We start from the raw sequence: 26,426 nt of genomic DNA, 5'->3' as shown, positions 1-26,426 counted from the left end.
TTTGATAGGCTGTGACTTAATCGCAGGTTGATATGATTAATTATTTTATCGGTTAATTCAAAAATAGACAAAAATCTTTTCATAGATAGAAAAAGGCGGAAAGTTCATAACTGGTGGGCTTATACAAAAAATACGGGACCATTGATGTAGTTTTTAACATCTACTTAATTTCTGATCATCGTCGCGCACGTATTGCTATGCAGTGAAATATTTTGAATTATCAAGTTTATAAATCTTATAATGTCATTACCTATATAACAACTGTAGTGATAATATAACGTACTAAGATTATATATATATAGGCAACTAAGTCACTAGTGGTGAACTGAATGTTTTGGAAATCTGTTTCTGCATGTTAATTTAGGGCTGTAAATGCAACAAACAGGAAATTCAATTATTCTCCGTGTAATATGAAATAGGCCTATATTTTACTGGCATAGCACATTTTTTTTTCATACTACATGTATTTCCATTCGTGCTACGCAATCGTGAAGCTATTGAAGAATCTGACATACTCGTGAAATATATCTTATATCACACGGGAAACCATTGAATATCATACCAATAGCCGATTATATTTGATGTGATGATATTCTCACGATTTCAGCAATGGCGATTTGTGGTCTCAAAAATTAAATCCGTGAAATTTATTGATTTTCAAATCGCAAAAAAGAAATATCGTTTTTATAGTGTAAAAATGAGCGGCCTTATATGGTATGTGTGATCGGTAATTGATTGTCACCGTAGACATTTTTGCTGTTATGATTTTTAAACACATATTACGTCAGCACACAGAAATGCCACTACATATAGTTACCTAGAAAGAAATTCAAAAGAATCTAAATCTTGCCATTGGGGTTTTATTAGAAGATTATGAATCTGTTCGTCATTGAGTTTCTGGGTAATTAGTCCCATATCAGGGTAAGTGGGCCCTTTCGGAGATGGCTTTCTGTCTAAGCCTAGTGTGCCTTGGTCTGTGCCTGTGGCGATCTTGCTCGGTCCAGGAGAATCAGACTGGCTTGTAATGTTACATGTACCTTCGGTCTTTGATGTGTCACTTTTAGTGTGGTCACTCGATTCGACTTTATTTTGTTCGAAAAACTTGTCGATCGACGTCTGTAATCCAGAAGCCTTTGAAATTTTGAAAATTTGCACTTTAACAACATTATAATCATGAACGTTGAAATAATGGTAAGAAGTAGAATAGTATGACTTGTATAAAGTTTCGGAAAGCAATGCACTAAGCCTAGTTATTCAACAATTGTCTATGTATATTTTTTATTTATCAATTTATTTTCAACCTGAGTTTTGTAATTTTGTCCGACATACTCTATGCACGGATTTTTTTATGTGTAAGCCCGGGCTTCTTCTTTCTATGGAAGCTACGCCCCTGTCTTCCTCCAAATACATACGAGGCAGAACACGGCAGCTCACTTGTAAAATCTGACGCCCTACTGTCTTAATCAAGACTAGAAGAAGATCTAGGTTTAAATTTAGAAATATTTTGCGAGATCACGTGCTCTGGGTGAAACAGTCTTTAAAGTCTTCTTTTCAAAGAAGGAGGATGGCAAAGAACTGGTCCTTGAAATAGTTTTCGCTGCCCACGAGTAATTGTCATAGCTTTTTAGGTACTATTTTTCGGTTAACACCAGTGCACCAACACGCATCGTTTTGAAAGAGTAAGATTTACAACATTTTGGGAGATAATCTGATCAATATCCGAATCCTATTTCTAGAAATATGTGAAATAGCTGTATTCAATTCTTCACATAGAAATTATCTCAAACTCATCTATAGTTACGCACCTTAGAAGGTCGTAAATTAAAACCATGTGATGAAGTGACTTCCATCTTTTTGAGCGTTTCCGACTTCAAATGGAGAGTTCGAATAAAGGGCGGTAACTCAATCAATGACAAAAAGTTCGCGACATGGTAGGTATTTCTAAAATGTGAACCCAAAATGATACCAGGTATTCTGGTAGAATATGCGTCTTTTGCTTCATCGAAGATATACGCCATGTAAATCGCGGTCAATCCAAGTAATATATAATTACCGCGACTATAATGTTAAAACACACTACGAGAAAACGATATAAAACGTTCTATTTTCCAATGGTATGTTACAAAACTAGGACTTTTCATTAATTACTAAAATTAAAAGTCACTGCAACCATTTTTTTTATTGATATCTAAAAAATAAAGAATGTTAACAGTGCGGTCTTGATCTAATTCATACATTACCGCTTGTAACCATAATGCTGCGCATGCCTATAAGCCTAGAAAGAAGCAATATGGCGGACGCAAATGCGTAAAAGCGACGAGGACCTAAAAGTTACCTTACAGAAAGTGCCAAAAAGCGTAAGAGAAAGGAGTCAGACCAGAAAAGAGGACAGGCAAGAATTTATATAATATATATATATACAGGAGATCGGTAGATGGCGAAAGATGAAGGAGGATCTTGGTCTGAATACGGATTCGGAATGTGCGAAGCTGCTTCTTGAATGGTTAGCTTAACGTTAGCCCTATAATTAAAACGTATCCGCCTGTCGTTGATTTTAATCCAATATCCAGTAAAAGTATTATCTGATAATTGTTGAATGAAAATAGTTGTGTTATTCGCTTGAATTTGCTATCGACAACGTGTGATTATTGTTGACTGTAAAGTGCGGCCCAATTGGGGGTATTCGTTCTAGGAGTAAAAATATGACGATACTGGTGTTACGGTGAGAATAACGACCGTGATGATAAACAATAAACTTGACCGTTAAAATGATATATTATAAAACTGTAGAATCATTTGCTGCAAACAAGAAATAAAAAAGGCGCTAAAGCAAGTGTCATACAGAAGACATGTGCGTTTGTTTACACTTTCCTCGTAATCCATTTTTCTTTGCGGTGGAAGTAAATGACTTCGTCAAGTGACAAACCATGTGACCCACCCGGCTTTCTTCGTAATAAACCGAGCGCGAACATGTTTATAAACAATAGCCAAGACACACTATGTTCCGACGCCAAAAATATGTACAAAAACAATAAATTTGACGTTATAGGCGCGTGTATCGCTTTATTATGGATATATTTTATTATTCATATGCCGAATTCTCAATTTCCCGATGTTGAAATCTAAGGTAATAGTCGCTTTAACCAGTTACCGATGTCTCTACCAATTACCTGTAAACTATGGTATAATGAATTAACAAGTTTACTAACCACATGTGTAGGATATTTACAATGTCACATGTCCTGTTTTTAGTAGATAAATGTAGTTAGGATCTATCTGAATTCCTTCTAAATGACTTAGTTTACTGCCTACCGCCCTTTGGTGAGTCGCCATTAGACACATGCTTTACAGCTTCTGTGGCATTTGTGTTTTCCATCTCTAAAATTGATTCCAATTTTAATGGAATGCATCATATTTTTTTTCGATAGAATGGATATTATCATTGTCAGAAATTAAGGGATTTTAGCTGTTTATGACTTTTTATCATAATTACTCTAATATTGTTATTTCATAGACTGATTCACTATTGCACTGGCTTCAATAGTTTAGTTGGTTGCTATGGTTGTTATTTGCTATTAATAAGGAGTCTACGAACAAAAAAGATCTAGAATGATAAGGTTCGAAGTTACACGTCAAATTTGGTATCATTTCACTGATAACTAATTTAAGTAAAACACTATGAAGCAAATTTAGTCGGAATTCAACAAATCAACGTACCTAGAGACAAGGTCCTCAATAAAACTACTGTGTCATGGTAGCAAGAACAGAACAAAGCAGTTTTTTTTATGAATTTTAATCTGAAATAGAGAAATAAGTGAAAACAAAGCAAAGTCATTTTTGTTATCTATTATTTAATCGCTTTCACCTTAATGAAGTAATCTACACGTAGGTCTACACTACAATACCGCCAGTTACATAAAATGTATCATGCAACATCATTAAAAAGAACAAATGGAGTCAGTACGTTTGGCCGTTAAACATTAAAAACATGCCGACGAAATGATCCGATCACTGATAGAGAAAAAATGAATTGTGAAGAATACTGCCAGTACAAGTTAAACATGTGGCAGAGCCCAGAAAAAAATGTAATCAAGCACAAACGCCTCTTTTCTCTTTAGTGTACTCAAAATTATTTTGTTTCCTAAAGTGTAACTATATGTTGATAATGTGGAGACTAAATATATAACTACAAATAAGAATTTTAAGACCGTAATTGGTCGTTACAGCTCCAAAATATTTACTTTTATACATACAAGGGCTGATTGATAGGTTGTAAGCCTTTTATTGGAGAAGCAAAGCTGGGGTGTCCTTTTTTAGATCTACTATTCCCTGACTATTTATGGCTATGTACCCCAAGATTGGTGTCATTTGGTAAGTTAATGTCAAAGAGGTAGCAAACAGTGAAGATGGACACAATCGCTTCAAGAGTAGTGATTCAATATTTTCATAAGAAAGGTCTAGCACGTTAGAATATCTATACTGATTTGGTAGCATCAAGAGTTATTAATATTTTATTCTTAAGGACCCGTCGACAAATAAAAGGTCATAAGGGTCATCAACCAGTGAAGCGCACAGCGATCCAAAACGGGAAAAAGCATCAAACAAGTTAAAGGTAAAAGAAAAATGCTAAAAATCTTAAATGGCAATATTATCACAAAAGATTAAAATGGTAAGTCAAAGTCTATAATATAGACCAACATCTTTCAGATAACCCAGATTTTTCAAATCTCAACAGTTTCAAAAAGGGTCTTTAGATTTGTAACGTAAAAAAATCTGAAATAGACAAAAGGTCAATGCAGACAAAATGATGCCCCTTCATATGCTACTTTGAAAAGATACATATATTTAACTCAAGCGCCGCGGAAAACTCTGTTAAGATGCTTTGTTCTTCCAGGGCAATGCCCCTGTTCACAAGTCTGTTATTGATAAGTCTGTCATTAACGATGGTGACTTTGAATTGATTGAACATCCATCTTATTTGCCCGATCTCGCTTCATCAGACTTTCATCTATTTCCAGAATTGAAAAAGACTCACTTTTGGTCAGATGTGTAACGTCTAGCATGCAGTGGAGGACTTTCCGAACGGTCAAGAAAAAAAAAACGTCTTTAAAAGTGTCATTGAGGCCCTTAAACATCACTGGCAAAAGTGTATAGATAATGAAGGGTATTATGTTTAAAAATAATGAGATATGCCCGCCAAAAGTTAAACCCATCAATATGAGGCTCACAATCAGTCATCGTACATACTTATATATGGTCATATCAACACGATTCGTGCATATTTAAGATAGTGAATGATTATTCAATTCATGGATGGATTTGTGAAAGTAGTCTCAAATGTCAAGATCAGACTCACATGAAATATAACACAATTAAGGTATGTTTCATTATATAATTCGCAAAAAGATTTGACAAGTTCTATAGAATAAATGTTAAGGACAAAATTAAGCACATGGAGCCATTTTGTGGTGCCATTTCATGATGTAACATTTTTGCCCATATTACGTCATCATAATTGATTTCTAACTGGCGCAGCCAATGAAAAATGCGAAAATGGACGAATTTTATTACACAAGTATGACAAATATCAGTCGAACTCACTTGGTAAAAGGCCAATAATGTGACAAAATATTTGAATATTTTATGTACTTATATCCCCTTACCACTTTCAAGTGGACCATGTTTGATGACGAATTCAGGATAGTACTGTCCGTTCAAAACATAATTAAAATTGATATATAGTTCATTGACAAAATAGGTAAAGATCGGTAAACTAGGTTAGTCCTTCTTCTTCATCCACAAGATAGTGAAGACAATTCCAATCAATGCGCTATAGACTTTTGAAGTATCTTTCTTTCATTTATGTTTGCTCTAACCTTGTAGTTACATCCGAAGCCTATAACAAATAGTATATCACCTTATATAATCATACACATTCTTTGCGCGCATCGTTAATCCGTTTATGGTAAATGCTTATTTAGTCTGTAGACCATCATAGGGCTCAAAACTTTCTTCTTGAATATATACAAGACCATATAACTGAAAACACTCTTAATACACGGAGATCTGTTCACGATTATAGGTATAAACTGTTCTGGTTAAATCTGCACACAGTTAAAGGGCGCCTAACATGCTAATCAAACATATGACCCATTCAAAGGCTCAAAACCTTCATAATAAATATGTAGTCGATGGGTTCCAAACGTTATTCTTACATCTATGCATGTTATAGATCTCCAAACTGGACTCAAACATTAGCATACGATCAAAGGACTCTAAACGTTCTCTATACATGATCTTCAGGCTTAAGGCTGTCCTATTAAACCTGTACACGATCATTAGATCCCATGCATTTCAATTAAATATTTACACGATCAAAGGTTTCCTATTCAATCTAAACACAGTCATATGGCTTAAAATTTTCTTTTCTTATTCATATACGCTCGTAGAGATTACAACTTCCATACCTGAAGTATGAAAGACCATATGGTTCAAAATTTTCTATTTTTATCTATAATGATCATAGGGCACACAACTTTTCTCTATTAATCTATATCTAATAATAGGGCTCAAATGTTCTTATATAATTTTTAACGATCATAGTGCTCTTTAAACGATAATAGGATCAAAATTTCTCCTTGAATATATACAAGACCATAAGTATAAAAAACCATTTTACTACTCGAAAACTGTTCATGATTACAGTGATAAAAACGTTCCGGTTAAATAAATATATATATAATATCAATATCATATGGCTTAAAGCGTTCTTATACAATCATAATTAGTAAATGGGGCTTAAAACTCTGTTAAAATCTTAACACGAGCCTTGTCTTCCAACTCTCTGAATGATGTGCCCACGATTGTATGCAAACATATTCTTATTAAATTAATAAACGATCACAGGCCTTAAAACTTTCTTTTAAAATGCATACATGATCATAGAGCTAAAAACATTCTAATTCAATCTAAAGACCTAATATGGTCAAATGTTTTTTAATTGATTATTGATTTCTTCGGTCTTGACGTCTTTCAGCCGTGTCTTTTCCCGCGTTAGACAATGTTGTGATGTCAACATGTCCCATTTATTCTGCTTCGGGTTAAGATGATCTGTTCCTGTATGATGACATAATTTTCCGGATTCTAGATCTCCAGGCTTGAGCCATGAAACAGTCTTCCGTCTTGAAACAATACCTCCTCTTTGTTGTCTGGATGATTAGACACCAAAAATCTGCAAATTTCAATACGCTGATTAAGTATGGTTGTTAGGTTGATACAAACTGGTGTCAAAAGTTTTAGAGAGGGTTTAAAAAAAAAAAAAATTTCGCCAAAACATCAGGAAAATAACCTGTGACCATAATCGTCATCCAAACACTAATTCGATAAAACTATTGCAAAGGATAAACAAAAGAAAGATTAATATACATATATATATAACGGACCGTCAACACATAAAAGGTCATTAGGGTCATCAACCAGTAAAACACACAGCGTTTCAAAAAGGAAATAACACCAAACAAACTAAAAAGTAAAAGACAAATGCTAAAAAACTTAAATGGGTATATTGTCACAAAAGATTAAAATGGTACGTCATAGTCTATTATAGAGACCAACCTCTTTCAGGTAACATAGAATTGTACAAATCTCAACCATTTCAAAAAGGGTTTTGCGACTTGTAACGTTACGATAAAAACATTTTCGAGTAGAAAGAAGGTCAATGCAGTGCAATGAAAAACGCTTAATGGTGAATGGCTCATGCACCGAGGATTATCTTCGTCTTTCAACATATATGAATGTGTAAAGTATGTATGGCCCATCCGAAGACAGGCAAGGACAACTTCGTCTCGATGGTTGTCTATATAGCATGGAGACCATGCTTTTTTACGGAGTGCAATTTATCATTGGTATATTGATTCCAGTCCTCCTGCCACTGAGCTGTTAAAATTTGTTTAATAAATGGTCTAAAATCTGTAAAATGAAGTTTAAAAACAATAGGTAGTAGCAATAAAGCTTCCTTTGCGGCACGATCTACTTTTTTCGTTGCCTGGTATTCCCATGTGTCCACGAACCCAGCAAAAAGCAACACGAAAGTTAAAGGCAAGTTCATGATATAGTATTAATGTATTACGAATGAAAATATTTTCGATATTTCTATTGCTAAGGTGGAGTAAACTTTCCTATAAAGAAGATCTTTTAATGGAAAAGGAACCATCATTTTTAAAACAGCCGCTATGGTATAATGAGAGGTTAACTATAAACCAGAAGTGTGTTTTTTATCCTGAATGGTATAGATGTGGAATTACTATTTTTAATGACATGATAAAAGATTTCAACACTAATACTTTCGAAACACATGGTGAATTTAATAACAAATACAATATAAATACGAATTTTGTGCAATATTATGGTATCCTATCAGCAATTAGAAGGTATGTTAATCAGAACAATATTGGGCATAATTTCAGAGTAGATTTAGAGTATCCAATTATGCCTCTTAATTTAGAAATCTTTTACAAAAACACTAAAGGAGCTAGGGACTGTTATGTAGTACTCTCTAAAAATAAGGTTATTCCAACAGGTAGGAAGAAATGGGGGGAAAACATTTGACATTAGCGACGAAAAATGGGAAAAATATATAAAATTTCATTTCGAATAACTACAAATACAAAACTTCAATGGCTCCAAGTAAGAATTTTCCATCACATACTGACAACAAATGTATATCTATGCAAATCTGGCCTTTCAAATAACCCTTTATGTGTTTTTTGTAATCAAAATAGGGAAACAATAGTGCATACACTGTGGGACTGTTCTTTAGTACAAAATTTCCGCTACAGCTTTTAAACATCATTGGATGCTTTAATTTTCCCTTTTTCTTTTAACAAGGAATCTTTCCTCTTTGGCATAGTATCACAGTCAGGAACAAGTAATAGACTAGATAATGAAATTTTAATTATGATCAAGCATTAGATTTACAAGACCAGATGCCTTCAAAATACTCTATCAGTAAATGCCTTAATTAATACCATAAAAGACCATTATTATGTTCAAAAATATATAGCATGTTACAAAGGGGATCATTTTGTTAAAAAACTAGAAAAGGAATGGAAAAAATGGAACACCCTCCTAGAATTATAGATTAAAAATTATTTAAAGTTATTATCTTTGATTTCTGGTAAACACAATACAACCCCTCTGTCAGTTTCTTGATTTTTATTTCAAATTACTACATTACAGAAAGAGAGTCTGCATGGATAACAGCTCTCAATATTTTGTTTGTTGAATATATTGGAAGGGCGAAGTAGATATCTCGCGCTTCCGCCGAGTATATTGAAGCGTTGTTCGGTAGTCAGCATCCATAGGTTTCATCTTGTGGGACCATGGCAGCGGCAACCTAATCATTATCTTTTGAACCATCAGTACATAAATGTATTATATAATAACTGCAATTTCGAGAAGGATGAACGAAAGACGCAACTGTCCGTGTCTGATTTAATCTTTTCAAAATTCCAAATGATTTTGGTAACATCAATATTTGTGTTTTGTAAAAGAGCGAATGGTGCAAAAGTATTTAGTTTGTTTTAGGATCGAATACAAGTGAAATAGCAGTATTTGAAGGATTTGACTTAAGCTGCATGGTGTAATGTAAAGCCAATTTATTTCGACGGCTATATAGTGATGGCTCGTTAGCCTCTACATACTGAGACCTTGGCGATGAAGGGTGTCTAATAATTTGAGATATGAAGGTCTCGCAGATCCATGCATTATGGAACTGTGGTATAATTCTGATATAATAAGAGCTCTATAAAGTCTTAGCAAAACTTTTCTATCAGCTCCCAAGCCAGTGTCGGACACCTCCTTTAGAATATTCAGTGCCTTAAGGCATTTGGTTTTAAGGTATTCCATATTTGGAAGGAGCGATCTTTTCCTGTCGAATATTATACCTAAGACATTGGTTTGCTCACAGGTGAATACTTCCTGTCTCCTACGTTAAGTACACAATACCAGTCCATTATTGTCCAAAATAATTGACACTAACCATTTAATTTGTCATTTAACACCACTGACATCAGTCTTTTTTATTCATTTGACGTCGCCACAACAGCCAGTTGTCACGTGGAAAATTTTCACGGATGGTGGGGCTACTGTTGGGCCTGTTATGTGCTCTCAGATTTGAATGTCACTGTAGCAGCCTCCTCCATCATACTTTATTGACGACTTGTTGACAACTAATTGTGCTTGTCATTTAATGCAGACCAATTCACAACTTTCAGACCGACGTTTTCTTACACTTTTTTGGATGTGTTATTATCATTTTCATCGTTAATGAATTGTCTAAATGGTTGATAGATCCTAAATCTAAACCAAGTCAAATTGATTTATATTCGTGAAAAATGGATTCAGAATAAATTCGAACAGAATTCATACAGAAGAAGGTTTTTAAAGCATTTGCTTTATTTATTCTATTGGAACCCCGCCCGCATTGAAGTTTCCAGTGAAATTTCATTAAAGTCTGTTCAGTGGTTTTGACGAAGATTAGAAAATATCTAAATGTGGAGGAGTTTACGGACAGGATCGAGATAACAATAGATTCCTGAACTTTGGGGTTTGGTATCATAAAAATGATCATAGAACCACAGATGCTCATGACTCAATACGTTGTATACTTACCACATGTTTTTGCGGTGTCTACATCGATGACACATGTCATAGGGATTGCACTTTTTTCAGATGTACTGTTTCCATCCGGATTGACCCACGCTATCTGATGTATGTTGTTGACCTCGCTGAGCTTCAAGTGTGCCGGATGTTCCCAACCACTTATCGTTTCTTTCATAAATGTCACTGCGGGGAAGAGTTAACCAAATTAAATATCTAATAGATATTGTATTGAACCACACCGTTGTCCTTGTATCATTACGTTGGACACATTTGTTTTGATTGATTAAATAAAAATCATTGAAAATAAAAAAAGCCCCAATAACAATAGTCATCATCTGACCAAGTCATAAGAAATAAACAACAATTGATTCATGATGTAAATTTAACTATTAACTAGGAACCAAATAAATAATTGTCAACTAAGCTTTGCTACATTCTGATGTCCTGAACGAGTAGGGTATTAATTTAGAATAGAAGGGAAGAAACTCTGGAATAGCATAAATTAGAGAGAGAGAGAGAGAGAGAAAAAAAAGAAATAAAAAAAAGAAACAAAAAAAAAAAAAAAAATAATAATAATAATAATAATAAAAACTAAAAATGGTAAACGAAGCATTGATAGAAAAGCATAACAGAAGAGTAAGAAAAAAAACATCGGATAATGCAGTGGGGCATAATAGAAGGAAGGGGTGCTGAAATATCTTCCGTAATTGAATACATCGAAGAAAGACTTGCAGAGGTGGGGGTGGGGATGGATGAGGTGGCGTGTAACCCAACAATCAGACGTCTCCTACATGCATTGAAAACAAAACAGTCGCCAGGTGGTACAAAGGTATTTGCTAATTAGGACAAGAGGTGAGTATGGAAAAAGCGAAGTTTTAAGAAGGAAAACAAATTATGGTTTCAAAAGTCAAAAAAGGTGAAGATGATTTTGATTAAAAATTGTGGAGCAGTTGTCGACCAATACTTCAATATCTAACATCGAGTGAGAAATAAGAGAGAGAAAAGACTAATAGCTGCAACATAAACACAAAGCCAATTCGTTTGAATGCAGTTATCATGTTAAGTCAGCAGCTGATATCGAATATTGCTTGGCAGAATGTATATCAAAACAAAACGTAAACTTCATAACTGCAATAACAGCCCAAAATCTTCTATATTTCTTAATTTTTTTATATATTAAAACTATTCGAATTAACGTTAACTCCACTAACTGTGTATACAACGTGCGATATGAAGAAATGTATAAACAACAAACATGCGAAATAAACCAAACAGAGGAGCGAAAATGTATCAAACTGTATCACACAGCATAGGAACTGCATTTTATATAACTCAACCAGCAATTTCTTTAGGGTCGCTCTAGCACTACACACCTTCTGCTTATAAAGCATCACTTGCGAACCCTTCAAAGATTTGTTGGTGGATATGTAACCTCATCAGAAAAATCGATCTGACCATAATAAAGGATGGAAGGTCGAACTAACTATAACTATTTATAAATTTAATGTTGAGATGGTTGACAGTAGAATATGTTATATAATTACCTGTTGACATATACTCGTCTATTTTGGGTGAGGAGTCGGTCCAACAACTTTCCACTGGAACCTCATTTAGCTGTAGGTCTGAATTTGTCACAACAGCAAAAGCCAAGATGGAGAGATCATTGAGCATTCTGTTTGCTTGTGACGAACTAATGCTTTTTGAATCGTAACTTAACACTAGTTCCATTGATCCGGCCTTGCGATCAGTCACAACATTCAAAGCTGTCTCGATTTGGTTAAGAAACCCTGTAACGTGATTCACATTTTCCATGTAATACCTGGAATGTTGAGTGTTTTTAGTTACTTGTTTTGATATGTCTCTGATGTTGAAAAAATGCCGGAAACAGTTTTGTTTATTTGTGTCAATTTGCTTGATAAGTTCGAAGGGGTACAGGCTGTTCGCAGAAGCTAACATAATCTGGTTCGAACACACTGCAATGCATTCACCTAACGTTGCCTTCGAGCTATTTAACTCTGTTATGACAGGTATGTAGTTGGTGCCAAGGCATATCCTATCCATGAACTCAGGAAAGTGCCGACGCATATCAACCACCATTACAATAGGGACGACGGAAACGTGGGTCACCTGTTGTAGAAGCATCCGGTACAAACTAAAGAGTAATACAGGCGCAGTAACATCAAAATAGTTGCTATTGATTTTATCAACTAATTCGTATGGAAGCTTTAACGTTATTTTCTCTGTCTTTTCCGATATCGGCAGGGGTTTTTGAGAACCGTCTGCAGACGGCACACTTCTTATCCGTTTAATCTCTCCTTTCCAGAAATTCTCAAAATAGTCTCTGTCTGCATCTATACTCTCTTCCATGCGTACAGCAATATCTAATGGTTTTAGCGGTTCCACAACGATATCTTTCTTAAAAGCATATGAAAGTACGTAGAGCCGAAACTGTGGGACTAATGTAAAAAAGCTTTGCAAGTCGAAACTAACGTGACTTACGATAAACCTTATGCGATGTTTCTTTCCTGTGCTACAATATAGAAGACGCAGCGGTGGATCTTTTGTAATATCGAAAGAGCAATATTTGACAATATCCTTGTCTGTCATTCTTGTCATCACTTGCGAGTCTACGCAACGTAGGTCTATCTTTGCATCCTCTGGATCCATGACAATTTTCTTCATACCAAATCGAAATTGCTGACCAGTTGGTAGATATAATGTTCTTAATTCCGGATTTCTGATTGTGATCCACCTCAATACAGATTGCCATATTTTGATATTTGACAGACCACTTCCAAGTTTAAAATCAATACTATACCATAGACTTGTATCCTCTGCGTTGTTTTCGCGCATGTCAATGTAAAATTTTTCCATCCATGAAAGTGATCCATGCACGTCATCTTTTATTTCCGAAGTTTCAGTCGCGCTCATATTTACAACATCTAAGATGTTCGAATGTGCAAAATCAATTAGCATTTCTATTGTGTAATTTGGGGACAGGACATATGCAACCGGAAGACGACAGCCGGTGGCTTCTTTCACTTCTTGGATCAATTCTACGGCTTTCTGCGACTCCATCCCTAAGCTAAGAAGATTAAATTCTTTATCTAGTTCTAGTTCGTCAATCGATAAAACCTTTGAGATAACGCTGAACAACATATCTTTGAGTGTCTCTCTTTGCTCCTCGAAGGGTGCTTCCATGAGCTTAGTATGGTCCACCACAGTGTTGACAACACGTCGTTGGCCTGTTATCTTCCCTACTTTAGCTAACTCATCTTTATCAGATGCAGAATTAAGCATCATTGCGGGGTTTTTCCCAATGACACTCCAGTCAAACATTCCATAGATTATTTGGCATGGATTTCGCATTAAGGAGTCAAGAAGACATTCTTTGATTTTGTCTGCTTCAAGTACATAAAACCCTTGTGCTTCTAGGTTATTTCGCGTCGCGTCGTCTTTTGCCATACCCACAGACAATGCGCCCCAGTTGATGCTCTGTCCAGGTAGATTTTGGGCTCGTCTGTAAAAGGCCAATGAATCCAGGAAGGAATTAGCTGCTCCGTAATTTGTCTGACCAGCGTTTCCAAACACAGATGTAGTAGAGGAATGCATGACGAAGAAATCCAAAAGTAAACCCTTCGATACGAGATGTAGATTCCAGGTTCCTAAAACCTTTGGTTGCAACACTTCCTTGAATTTGTCCATTGTCATGTTTTCAAAAAGAGTATCTCTCAACACTCCAGCACCCTGAAAAATCCCTTTAATTGGGTGATATGGAAATTGTATTCTCATTTCATCAAATGTTTTCTCTACGTCTGCATAATTGCTAACATCACATTTTTTTGGAATTATTTCATACTTATGTATGTCCATGGCGTTCTGAATTTGTTCTTTCATTTGTGGATTGTGGCCTTTCCTTGATAGTGTTACTACTATCCCTGCACCTTGGTAGCCCAGCCACTTGACGATTTCCCAACCAAGGCCAGTAAGTCCACCCACAACCACGTATGTTGCATTTTTATGGATCAGTTTGTCTTCCACTGCTTGCACTTTCATGTCCCTCTTTCCAAAATCTTTTGCGCCAGGAAGTTTGATTGTTTGCATCTTAAGTGATCTTCCAATGTTATAAGACAAGTCATGTCGTTCAAGATACCGTTTCAACCAACGACTGACTTTAGGAAAAGATGTGTTTTTCTTGTCAAATGAATTCCCTCTTGTGATTGTATCGATATTAATACCTCTTGAACTCATGTGGAAAACTTGAGAGGTCAGGAAAGACATCTCATCTTCAAAACCTATGACAGTGATTCCTGATCGTAAGACGCAGGCTATGTCGTGTTGTGAGAATTTTTCAAATAAAACAAACACATCATTCTCACGATATCTTGCATCATTAAGATAGGATGTGGACGTGACGTGAACACGACAGTGCTTTACCGTCTTCAACATATTCCGGAGAAGGGTTGCTTCTGTATTTTCAGATTGACCTGAATCCGTTATGATGCATACAGTCGATTTGCTTGGGACTCGTTGCATTATAGACCACATCAGCATTGATTTGCTCATCAAACCGGGTGTGTAATTCCGAAAACTTGATAGGTCGCATACAAATTGTTCCGGTACTGACACCCTATTTGCAACTCTTGTTTGATAACATGTCACAACACGGTTCGATTGTTTTTGCCCCGAGATAGTCCCTATGAATTCTAAGCCAATAACAGAATATCCGTTTTCACAGTAGTCTGCCCAAAGTGAATTATTTGTACCTGAATCAAGTTCCGTGACGCACAATCCCGACGACGACTGAATACATATTTCGTCAACTTGGATAGTGACATGGTTTTTTTCTGATACATTTTTGCGGTCTTCTGGTATCAGGAACGGTCTATCTATTTTGTCCGACTTCGTAGACCGTAAACAGAGGTCCAGGTGTGTGTCAGTTGACAAAATTCTGTGCTGGGTTTGTAATCCACTTTGCTGCCTCCGCTGTAGAAAGTTACTATGAATCTGACCATCAACAATAAGGCATTCCATTGTCGAAGTGGCGTTTGCGGACATGAGGAATGTAATGGTATTGTGGAGTGTCACTTTTTCTGAAGCGATTGTCGGCTGAACATCAATCAAAATCATTCGGCATCGTATTCCCTCATGTCGTAAGGATCTGGTAAATCCCCATAATTCTGCACCAAATATATTCTTTTTGATGTCACTTGTACTACCACCTTCTTGAGTGTTTTCTGTAATAATAATTACAGTTTTGTTTATATCTTTCAGCTTCTTCATGATGTTAAGGAAAGCCTCACAGTTTTTGTAAACATTATAAAACACGTCATCACTACTTCTGCTTTGGTGGACAACATTAGAACCAGGAATAAATATGAACAAGTCTAAATCTTCAATGTCTGATGGGGATATCATGGACGCGGAGTTATTCTCCAAATCCGACAGTCGGAATGACTCTCCACGGGGATAAAAGGTTCTGAGAATGTTATGAACTCCGCTGTCTTCATAAAAAATTGCCACTTTCGGTTTTGCCTCGTCAAATGAATTGTTGATCACAGAAGAAATATCTTCAGTAGTCCAGCAGATCTGATAAGCCATGGTGTTAACTCCCATGCTACCGTCCATGACCTGGTGTTCGATTTCCTTTATCTCAGCAAGTACCAGACCATCTGGTCGAGTCAGAATGATGTTTGTGATGATCCTGTCATATACCTCTTGTATGATTCGCGTGTAACACACCATTCGTTTCTCGAATGATCTAAATACAGAAACGTTTCCAAGACGAATAGGGTAGATCTTGTACGAAGATCCTTTTTTATCGGAAAGGAAAATCAACGCGCTTGAGTGCAACATAGCGTCCAGGATTGCAGGATGGAAAGAGGTTTGGTTGATCTGGCTTTCTACTTCGTCAGTGAGGTGTATATAACCACTGCATTCGTCTTTGTTAAATGTAATTGACTCTAGAATCTGGACCGATTGACCGTATTTGTATCCATGCTTTGCTAATTCCTTGTATATTTCCTGGCATTCCATACGTGTACCTGATCTTACGCACACATTTTCAACTGGAATGATAGGTGTGTGTGTATTGTGTCGGTTTCTCACAAATCCTTTAGCAACAGTGACCTCATCTTTGAAAATTGAGAACGCGATATCGTTTGTTTCGTTTTCGTTGGATGTCACGTCAAGATAAGACGGCTTACCTTTGGTCAAGGGAACTGCTTTAATGATATCATACTCAACCTGCATACATTCTGCTGGGATACCCATCACGCTCATTCCAATTTCAAGGGCAACCTCGGTGTAAACAGCACCTGGAATGATTACGGCATCGTCTATGACGTGGTCGTATACGAAAGGAGTTGTGTTTGGACTTACGTTGACCTTGAATTCCCCTTTCGACTCCTTTTTCGTCAACATAAGGTATCTGCCTGAAGAGTCGTCTATGAATCCTTGCTTTCTAAGGAACCGATAATCTGATTCTACTAACAAATGCTTTCCATCAAACTGGTATTGTGGTAAATTTGTCAGATTGTTTTTCATAACAAGATTTTCCCATTTTGGATTCATACCTAGCGTATATAACTCCCTGAGCATGGTATGTATCTGTGTTGAGCCAATGTTTGTCTTCATTGAGGAAACGGCAGTGATATCTTCTTCTTCAAATATGGTCCTCAAATGTGCCTTCAGTACGGGCTTAGGACCAATTTCCAGGAATAGAGTTGACAAGTTATTTGTAGATTCTTGAAGAGCTTGATAAAACAACACTGGCGCTGAGACATTTCGCTGCCAGTATTCTGGTGTAGCAAACTCATCTGCTATTTTCCCCGTCACAGTAGAGAATATTGATGTGTGAGGTCTCTTTGGTTCAATGCCTTCTAAACATTCCCTTATGCGTTTAGCTGCAGTTTCTACCATTGGACTATGGTAACCACACTTTACATTCAAATCGTGAAAGAAAGGTATATCATTTGTTGATTTGGAGTATTCTAATAGGAGGGATTTCACTTTTGTGACTTGCTTCTCTCCACCAGATATTGTACATGCAACCGGACTTAGGTATACTGCAATGACTACATCACCAACTTCATTGCATATTCTTGCAACTTTCTCAGTATCAACATTAGTTATAACCGCCATTTTACCCCCTGATGCTTCTGAAAGTATTTTAGATCTATAGTAAATAACCTTGACAGCATCTCCCAATGACAGTACTCTGCTACTGTAAGCTGCGGCTACCTCGCCTACAGATTGACCGACAATCGCATCAGGGCATATTCCCCAATGCTTCAACAGATCAGATATTCCAATCTGACATGCAAATATACCAATATGACTTGTAAAAGGGTCTTTCATTTCAGCACCGTCACGTAATTTGTCAGTAATCGACCAACCAGTCAGTGGGGCAAGATATGTATCAATGCTTTTCAAGGTTTCGGCGAACACTGGAAAGTCTCTAACGAGCTCCATTCCCATATTGGTCCAGGCTGTTCCAACACCACAGAAGACATACACTAACCTGTGTTGTTTGCATGGTTTCAGTGTGCTATTTATTAGCATATCTATTCCATTGTTACAACTGTTGATAAGATCTTTAACACTTGACTCGATGAATAATGTTCGGTATCGATGATGGTCACGTTTGCAGGAAGCAGTGTATGCCAATTGATTCAAATCGCAAGGCTCTTCTCTAAGTTTTGTTGCCATGTGCTTTAGAGTGTTAATCAGAGATACTTGAGATTTAGCCGAAACAGGAACGTAGGCTATCTCATCTTTATCATGTATTATTCTTGTACTGGTATTAGACGGATCCTCAACCCATTGCCTAACAAAAGCATGACTGTTCGTACCGCCAAATCCAAAACAGTTAATGCAGGCAGCCCTGGTACCATCGTGAAGTGCTGGCCAAGAGCGAACTGAAGTTGGTACATCGAGTCCATAATGTGTAAAGTCTATTCGGGGGTTTCGGGGAAGTGAATGAAGTGATGGTACAATTCTACCATGCTTCATCATCAAAAGGGTTTTGATGAGACTGGCAGCCCCAGCTCCAGATTCAAGATGACCAATATTGGTTTTGACGGATCCAATAAATCGCTGTTTCATCACTTCATCACGCAGTATTGGATAATCTTTAAAGAAGCTTCCAAGACTATTGACCTCAATGGGGTCACCGACGGGGGTCCCGGTACCTGTACAGAACAATGAGAGGAGCAAATGTATATATTAGATTCGTTTACTGTTTCAATATTTACAAACGAACATGAACCACTGAAAAATAACCAACAGCTGTAAAATAACACCATATTCGAGTTTGTTTGGCCTAGTTCTACTACAAAAAATATGCCGAGGAGGACTGGTTTGGGTTTAATGATAGGACCTGAAGAGAAACGTCGCTAATCAGTATGCAAAACTGACAAATTTAGAATGTAAATGTAATTTAGTACAAATCATAAAGTATAGCAAGAGCCCTATTTACCTTAACGGACCTATCTATGGTCGAGGCCAACTGAGCCTGAATTGCTCACATGGTTCAAGGACATTGGTTTGAACAATCTTGGTAATGTAGCCTATTATACCGACTACAATGCACCCCGGGCACCCCGGAGTTATTTGAAGATTTTACGCATTTGACGCCTGTGACCTGTTGCAATTTTTAGTAAGCTTTTGGTCCAACATCCTACAAGACCAATATCAACACGATCAGGCTTTCGGTTATTGATTAGTCCTGTTGAAGAGTTAACATATTTGACCCCGTGACCTTGCAAGTGATCGGACTCGGTAGCCGTATGTTCCAACTTGCTGCAGGCTCAGTACCAAACACATTTTGGTTAGGGAAAAAAGACCGTTCTGACCATAAAAATCAGCCAGGGTCATTCATTTGAACAAACTCGGTAAACTTCACTCAAGCATGCTACATGCCTAATATCCTAATATCCTACATTTTTGTTAAGATCATATACCACTAGTAGTATATACCACATATCTATCAAACGTCAGTACGTTTACACAATGGTCTGAGAGTGAAAAAATACAACGTATGTTGTCAGTTGCTGTTGTGAATGAACACAGAAATTATTTGTACTTATAGCAACGATGACATATAATTCGTCCTTGAAATAGGTTATATACACCGAACTCTTCCTTAAGTAAGTACATGCATATTTTCAACATCCATACCATGGGCCTCTATATATTGGACATGGCTTGGGTTGATGTGGAAGGAATTAAGATATATATTGTGAAGGAGCTGCTTCTGTTGGATCTCGGACGGAGCAGTGATCGGTTTTGCTGTATGGCCATCTTGGTTGCAGCCCGTACGAATGGTAGCCCATATGTTCCTGCCATTTCGTAGTGCCTGAATAGACATACAGAATTATTAATACCTTGTAAAATATATAGGATCACTCTGTGTTACTAGAATGAACTAGAATTTGACAATTTATTGATTTTCAATTTGATAAAAGGTTGTCTGAATCTCCCCTCGCTCTCGTCAGTCATTTACCATGTGGATCGTTATCAAATTTCATATGTATATTTTACAGTTAATTTCATTTCATGAAAAAAAATTATGGCATAACGTATATTTCATTGATAAAAGTAAAAGCAAGTAAATAGGCACAGATAGATAAACCAAAGCCTTTTCAACCAGGAAAATGCTGAGAGAAACGTACATCACTAAGCCTCTCCAGAATGATAATACCACATCCCTCTCCTCGGGCATAGCCATCGGCATTAGCGGAGAAAGCCTGACACTGGCCAGTTGGTGACGCCATCCGAGCTTTTGTCAGAGTGACGAACATGTCTGGATACAAAATACTGTTTACACCGCCACAAATTGCCATAGAGGATTCCCCTAAATAAAGAAGTTTTTGCATTTTAGCTCAGCTTTGATAAGTACACCCCCCCCCCCAAATAAAAAAAAACCACAAAAAAAAAAAAAAAAAAAACACAAAAAAAAAAAAACCACCCAAAAAAACAAAAAACAAAAACAAAAATAAAAAACCCCTCTAAACAAACCAGGCAGTACAGTAAATTGTGCATAACCAGACAAGGTTAGGAAATAATGTTATATAATAATGTTTTTGTACGGGATCCGTTCCCATTCCTACACGCACAAACAACGAACTCGCTCACCCCTCAGTTAAATAGTTTTACATTTTACTGCCATTTGGCAATAAACCAGCAGGCCAAGCAAACACAATCCTGAAAACACATTTCATCTTAATTCATTTTAGTGCAGAATTGCATAGTTATAAGTCTACGGATATTAAATTTTACGATTAGAAGCTTTTACATTCAAGAAGACATGCCTAACGAAAATTGTAACAAATTCTTACAATTCATTGATAGAAAAATTGGCCCAGAAAGATATCGGAATAAGCATTTAAGAATTCAATACAAATAAGAAAAGATGTCTGTTAACCTAGTCATATACATATTACACAATTGCAGAATATGGAAGAAGAACAAAACTAAACAATTTGTGTTTCATCAACACCTTTAGTTTTTATTTTTGTAACAAATTTAATGAATAACAAAGGAAACATGAAATAGTATATGATATATACACTTATACTTAACATTGTATACTTTTTGTAAAGAAATCACGATTGTGACCTTGATAATCATCTTTTCAATCTTTTGACCTTTTCACCTTTATTACTTCTCGAGTGTGAGAATGTAATCTAAATTTGATGCTCAAAACACTCAAAGGATCTGAAAACATTATTCCCGCTGTATAGAATGTACCTTTTAGCTATCCAAAGTCAATATGCATCCACCATTGAAACCAAAATAACAACTTACCGATTCTCAGAGACTGGGTTGCGAGGTTGACAGCCACGAGAGACGAGGAACATGCAGTGTCTATGGTAAGAGAAGGGCCCAGCAGGTTATAGTAGTACGATACGCGAGCTGTGATGATGCTGGCAGCATCTCCAGTCACGGAGTAATTTGTCAATAGTGAATAATCACCGTCTTTAGATGTTTTAGAGTCATTGTTCATGGCGCCAATATAAACACTCGTTGAGGAACCATCAAGCTCTGCTCTTGTGATCCCGCCGTCCTCCAGTGCCATGTGCACACATTCAAGAACGTATCGTTGTTGTGGGTCCATCTCTGATGCCTCTTTTTCGGCAATACCAAAGAAATCGTTATCCCAGACATTATGGCTGTAATGAATAAAACTAGTTGCTTAAGCTTACATAGTTCCATGTAACGTTGTGGTTGTTTAGTACATATTGTCTATGTTATCTTTCAGAGAGGAATTTTCACACCAGCATATGCAATTAAACTCTCGGCTAAAAAAGATATTAGAAACCAATTAACTGATAATTAATCTAGTCATGATATTTGTGATTGAATTTATACGAATATGTTAAGAAAAAATATATATATGTCTATAAATATTGGACCTATGGAGTCTGCGTTGCCCAACCGGAAATAACAACGTCATCAAAAGATATATGCCAACTAGAAATATACCAAAAAACAGGACGAACAAAGTCCCCACTTCCCTTCCCGATAATCTACCCTAATATTAGCCAAACGTGACGATGCCTTGTCTGACAGCTAAACTGCTGGGCACGGCAGTTTGGTGTTGCCATGTGTACATTCAATCATCTCTAAACACGTTTCCATGCTACTGGGTTAATTTGCGATCGTCCCAGAAGCGGTCGTCCGTGTGTTTAACGCGGTGTTTCGCCGACGCATGCGTGGTTGAACGCGACAGATTTTTCACCTGTGACCTTGATTATTGGTCAAGATCATTTCTTTTCCAAAACTTTGTCGAACCTCACTTTACATATCGATACACCAATGATAAATTACACTCCGTAAAAGCTATCATCGGTGAATGGTCTCCATGCTACGGAGAAAACCACCGAGACGAAGTTGTCCTTGTCTTCGGATGGGCCATACACACCTTACTCATTCATATATGTTGATAGGCGAAGATAATCCTCAGTGCATAGGATATGATGAGCCATTTACCGTTAACCATTTTTATTGGACTGCATTGGCCATAAAATTACACGTCTAGAGACCATTTTTTAAACTGTTGAGATTGATAAAATCTTATGCTATCTGAAAGATGTCTAGATTTTATACTATGACTTAATATTTTAATTCTTTTGTGATAATATAACCATTTAGGAGTTTTAGCATTGGTCTTTTACCTTTTGGTTTGTTTGATATTATTTCATTTTTGATTGTCCTGTCTTTCTCTAGTTGATGGCCCTGATAACCTTTTATGTGTTGACAGACCGTTGAGACTGTAATGTGATAATACCTCACATTCCTTTCTTTCTTCCTAGTCCAATTGCCCTTTGGGCAGATGAGTTAAAAATACTTTTTGATTAAAAAAATGTCATTGTACAAGAATTATTGCATGTTTTAAGGAATATAACTAATATACAATATAACCACGTGCATGTTCGTAGCATAAATCCATTCTTTTGCATTGCATATAAAAAATTTCCGTCAAAATTTAATAAACAGATAATTACGTCCGTGATATTAAAGAGCAACTATTACACTATATCTTTGATAAAATTCGAACTTTCATTTACAACTTTTTGTATATATTTCAAGCGTTAGCACAAACATATCTTCATGTCGAGAAGAATATGCCCGTATTTTAAAAAAAAGATAATTCTCTGTTAAAATGTAGATAATATGTAAAGATAGATGCGGCTCAATTGTCTTGGCCTATGTGTCACTAAAGGCATATGAGTCGATTAATATTTAAGTGTAATGGCTATGTAAATGTACATATTTGTGTATTTCAAGCATCTGGCATTTTTGTGACGATAATATTGTAAGAATGTGGATTACTGTTTTTACCTTTCTGCTAGAACTCACTGGTTGGAGTAAAAGAAAAAACATATAGTAAATAACGTACAATGTAATTAAGTAACATTTGCTTAAACTGTTTTAGTGACATACAGTTTTGAAAGGTAACAAACGGAAATGTCATTTTAAAACGTTTTAATGTGCGTGTTCTTAGTAGAAAAACAGTGTAAAAAATAATTGCTGACAGGAAGATATCTTATAATTCTGAGTACCGGCTGCTTTCAAACAGGAGTATTGTTTTTCTCGCTGTATCACTAGAAACCGCGTTGCCAGATTAAAAAAAAACTTTTACAGTCGTTACTTTTTTACTACATAATTTGAACTTTTCATAACGCTAAGGCTGACCGCTAAGGTCCATTTGATGTTTTTTTTTTGTTTCGCACAACAGAATTCAAAAGAATTACCTGATTTTCACGAAACCTGAAAGGCGTGCTTGTTGCCCATGCCCCTATGATTATGTACGACAACTTCAACGTATATCGTGTGAGGCTGCTTTGATCTGATTGGCGGATTTCTCTCTTTGCAATTTCTTCAAGGAAATAATTTTCATGGAATTATTTCCAATTATCTTTTGTTCGGAAAGTTCAGCGCGTAATAACTGAGTCTGTAACGTGGGACAAGCGGTTGAGTAGGGTGTTTGGGATTGAAGACAACAAACGGTTTTTCATGAAACTATTTACTACATATATCATATACAAATACATATAAATTTCACACTAAGACACATTCACACTCACTCCAACACGAAAGTTCAAAGTTCATAGTTCGTTATCCGCACGGCATGACAGTCACAAGTTTCCCTCACGACAAACATCACTAAGGTCAACACCTGAACCGCAATCCAGGCACACGGACAAGCGCTCCGCAAGAATGTCCGGTACAGTAATATCCTCACAAAATACTTTCCCGCAGGTACAGTATAGAAAAAATAGCTGCTAGCACAAATAATCTGGCACAGCTCCGCAGTGGCTGGTTATCTCACCAGTACGTCCATAACACCAGACGTCGACCACATGTAGGTGTAGTGATACCGCCCGCTCCTTCCCTTAGTACGCTGACTCGCCTGTCACACCAACAGAACTTCCTGAGGCTGACTCTATCTTGGACAAGTCCTGACGCCGAAGCGTGTAGCAGAGTCCTATTGGCTCAGATACTAAATCCCGTCATGGAGAGCCCGGTCTGATTTCCGAGCCTGTTTCCATGTTAATAACCGACAATCGACCACAGGCATTCACAAAACAGCCATTACTCTAGGCATACCCTACCTGTAGTCACGTAGATAAAAACAACATTCCGCACGTGCACCCGCACTTCCGCTGACGCCGTACTTCCATACACACCATAAAATACTCGTACACGACAATAAACGACTAAACACGAAAAACAACATATGAAAATTATATTGAGTACATGCGATCGTGACAGAGTCCTTTGGGATTTCATTGGATGACTACATTATGTACACCGGGTTATAGAGCAAACAATAAACACTTGTTTTCAAGTGATTCCTCTATTGTCCCATTGGTTGTCGAACCATCCGTTTATCTGAGTTTCCGTTACGCCCTCTCTTGGTATCTCTTTCAAGTGATTTTCTCCGTTTACCAAAACATTCCAAAAAAAATTGGATGTTGTTGGCTCCAGGAAATCGGCAGCCGATACCGACAATTGCTATCTCTTCTATCCCCTCCATCGGCTTCAGGTAATACTCTCCCAATATTCTCGTGTTTATCTGAGTTTCCGTTACGCAAAAAGGCTTCAGATATAGTTTTGGACAAGATTTAATGAACTTCCTATATTTCCCCTATTTGGTGCTATCGTCCTATTTCAGGAAGAACAAAGCTTGCATTTCTGCAGAAGGAGGATTTTAAAAAATCGCTTAGTAGCCCCGCCTGAGTGTTCCGTGATCTATCATTTAAACAAAAGTTACCTATTGATGCGTCGGACCGAATTGGAATAACATCTTTGCATATCATACAGAAGAAGTGATTTTAAGAAAATGTTCCATTTATACTCTTCGTTCTGTCCTCCTTTCCTTCCTAGGGCGTTGAGACCAAATGCTTACTTAAAATTGTATAGTAACACACTTGGGCGACTTGCATCTGTCACAGACGATATAATATCGCCGGAGCTGACAGGATTAGACCATAAAAAATTGTTAAGTGTGCTGCATTATAATAAGCCTAAACTTATAAATAATAAAAATTGATGTCTAAATGTACAAATAAATAACCCTGTTGTCGACAGTAATGTGTTCACAGCGATATGATCAGTCTACCCATTCACAAGATAAGAATGCGAACACAGAATCTTCGTACATATATTAAAAATGAATTAAACTTTGTTTTGTTTTATATAAATGCACAGTCGATCTTACGGGAAATATTGAAAATTAAACTTTTATGAAATAAAGCAAAATTCCTGTACCAATGTCTTCTGTTTGTTTTGTATGTTATATACAGGTCAGATGAAATAAAGTGTTTATTTATCGATAAATTCCAGCAAGCAGATGTGTCCCTAAATTGACACAAACCAAAAGCTACAGAAACGGTACTTAGTATTATTTTCTTGACAGTTCGATTAATAAAAAAAACAACTGATTGTTATATGTGAACTGACGGTTGCCATGCTAATATGTCGATTGCTTTGGTAATTAGATTTCCACGAATGTTGTATTAAAAAAAAATGATTTGTATTACTTACTTGGACAAAAGTCCCGCTCTGCGGACATAAGTTTTCCCGTACGCGTCTGGATCGGGATCATAGATCGCGTCAAGATTCCATCTGTCTCTTGGTATCTCTTTCACATGGTTTTCTCCGTTTACCAAAACATTCCAAAACTCTTGGATGTTGTTGGCTCCAGGAAATCGGCAGCCGATACCGACAATTGCTATCTCTTCTATCTCCTCCAT

General features: G+C 36.6%; 1 protein-coding gene across 1 annotated transcript; it reads right to left on the bottom strand.

The window, feature by feature from the left end:
* Nucleotides 1-813: 813 nt before the first annotated feature.
* LOC132561875 (uncharacterized) lies at nt 814-26,426 on the bottom strand. The gene is made up of 8 exons (XM_060226580.1): nt 26,218-26,426; nt 21,472-21,836; nt 20,337-20,518; nt 19,843-20,020; nt 12,651-18,854; nt 12,207-12,449; nt 10,672-10,845; nt 814-1,154 (listed from the first exon to the last, which is right to left on the bottom strand). Exons 1-8 carry the CDS (start codon nt 26,424-26,426, stop codon nt 814-816), a joined length of 7,896 nt encoding a protein of 2,631 aa, XP_060082563.1.

Source organism: Ylistrum balloti, unplaced genomic scaffold, assembly GCF_031769215.1.
Source record: "Ylistrum balloti isolate Yb309-2 unplaced genomic scaffold, AGI_CSIRO_Ybal_v1 Utg371294, whole genome shotgun sequence".
In the NCBI taxonomy this organism is placed as follows: Eukaryota; Metazoa; Mollusca; class Bivalvia; order Pectinida; family Pectinidae; genus Ylistrum; species Ylistrum balloti.
The sequence above is the reverse complement of the archived record's forward strand: the minus strand, read 5'-3'. Positions and strand labels throughout refer to the sequence as shown.

Coding starts and splice junctions, on each gene's coding strand:
- LOC132561875 (XM_060226580.1), bottom strand. CDS start 26,426: ATGGAGGAGATAGAAGAGATAGCAATTGTCGGTATCGGCTGCCGATTT. Junction 21,837..26,217: donor AGAGCGGGACTTTTGTCCAA/GTAAGTAATACA, acceptor TATTCATTACAG/CCATAATGTCTGGGATAACG. Junction 20,519..21,471: donor AACCCAGTCTCTGAGAATCG/GTAAGTTGTTAT, acceptor TTCTTTATTTAG/GGGAATCCTCTATGGCAATT.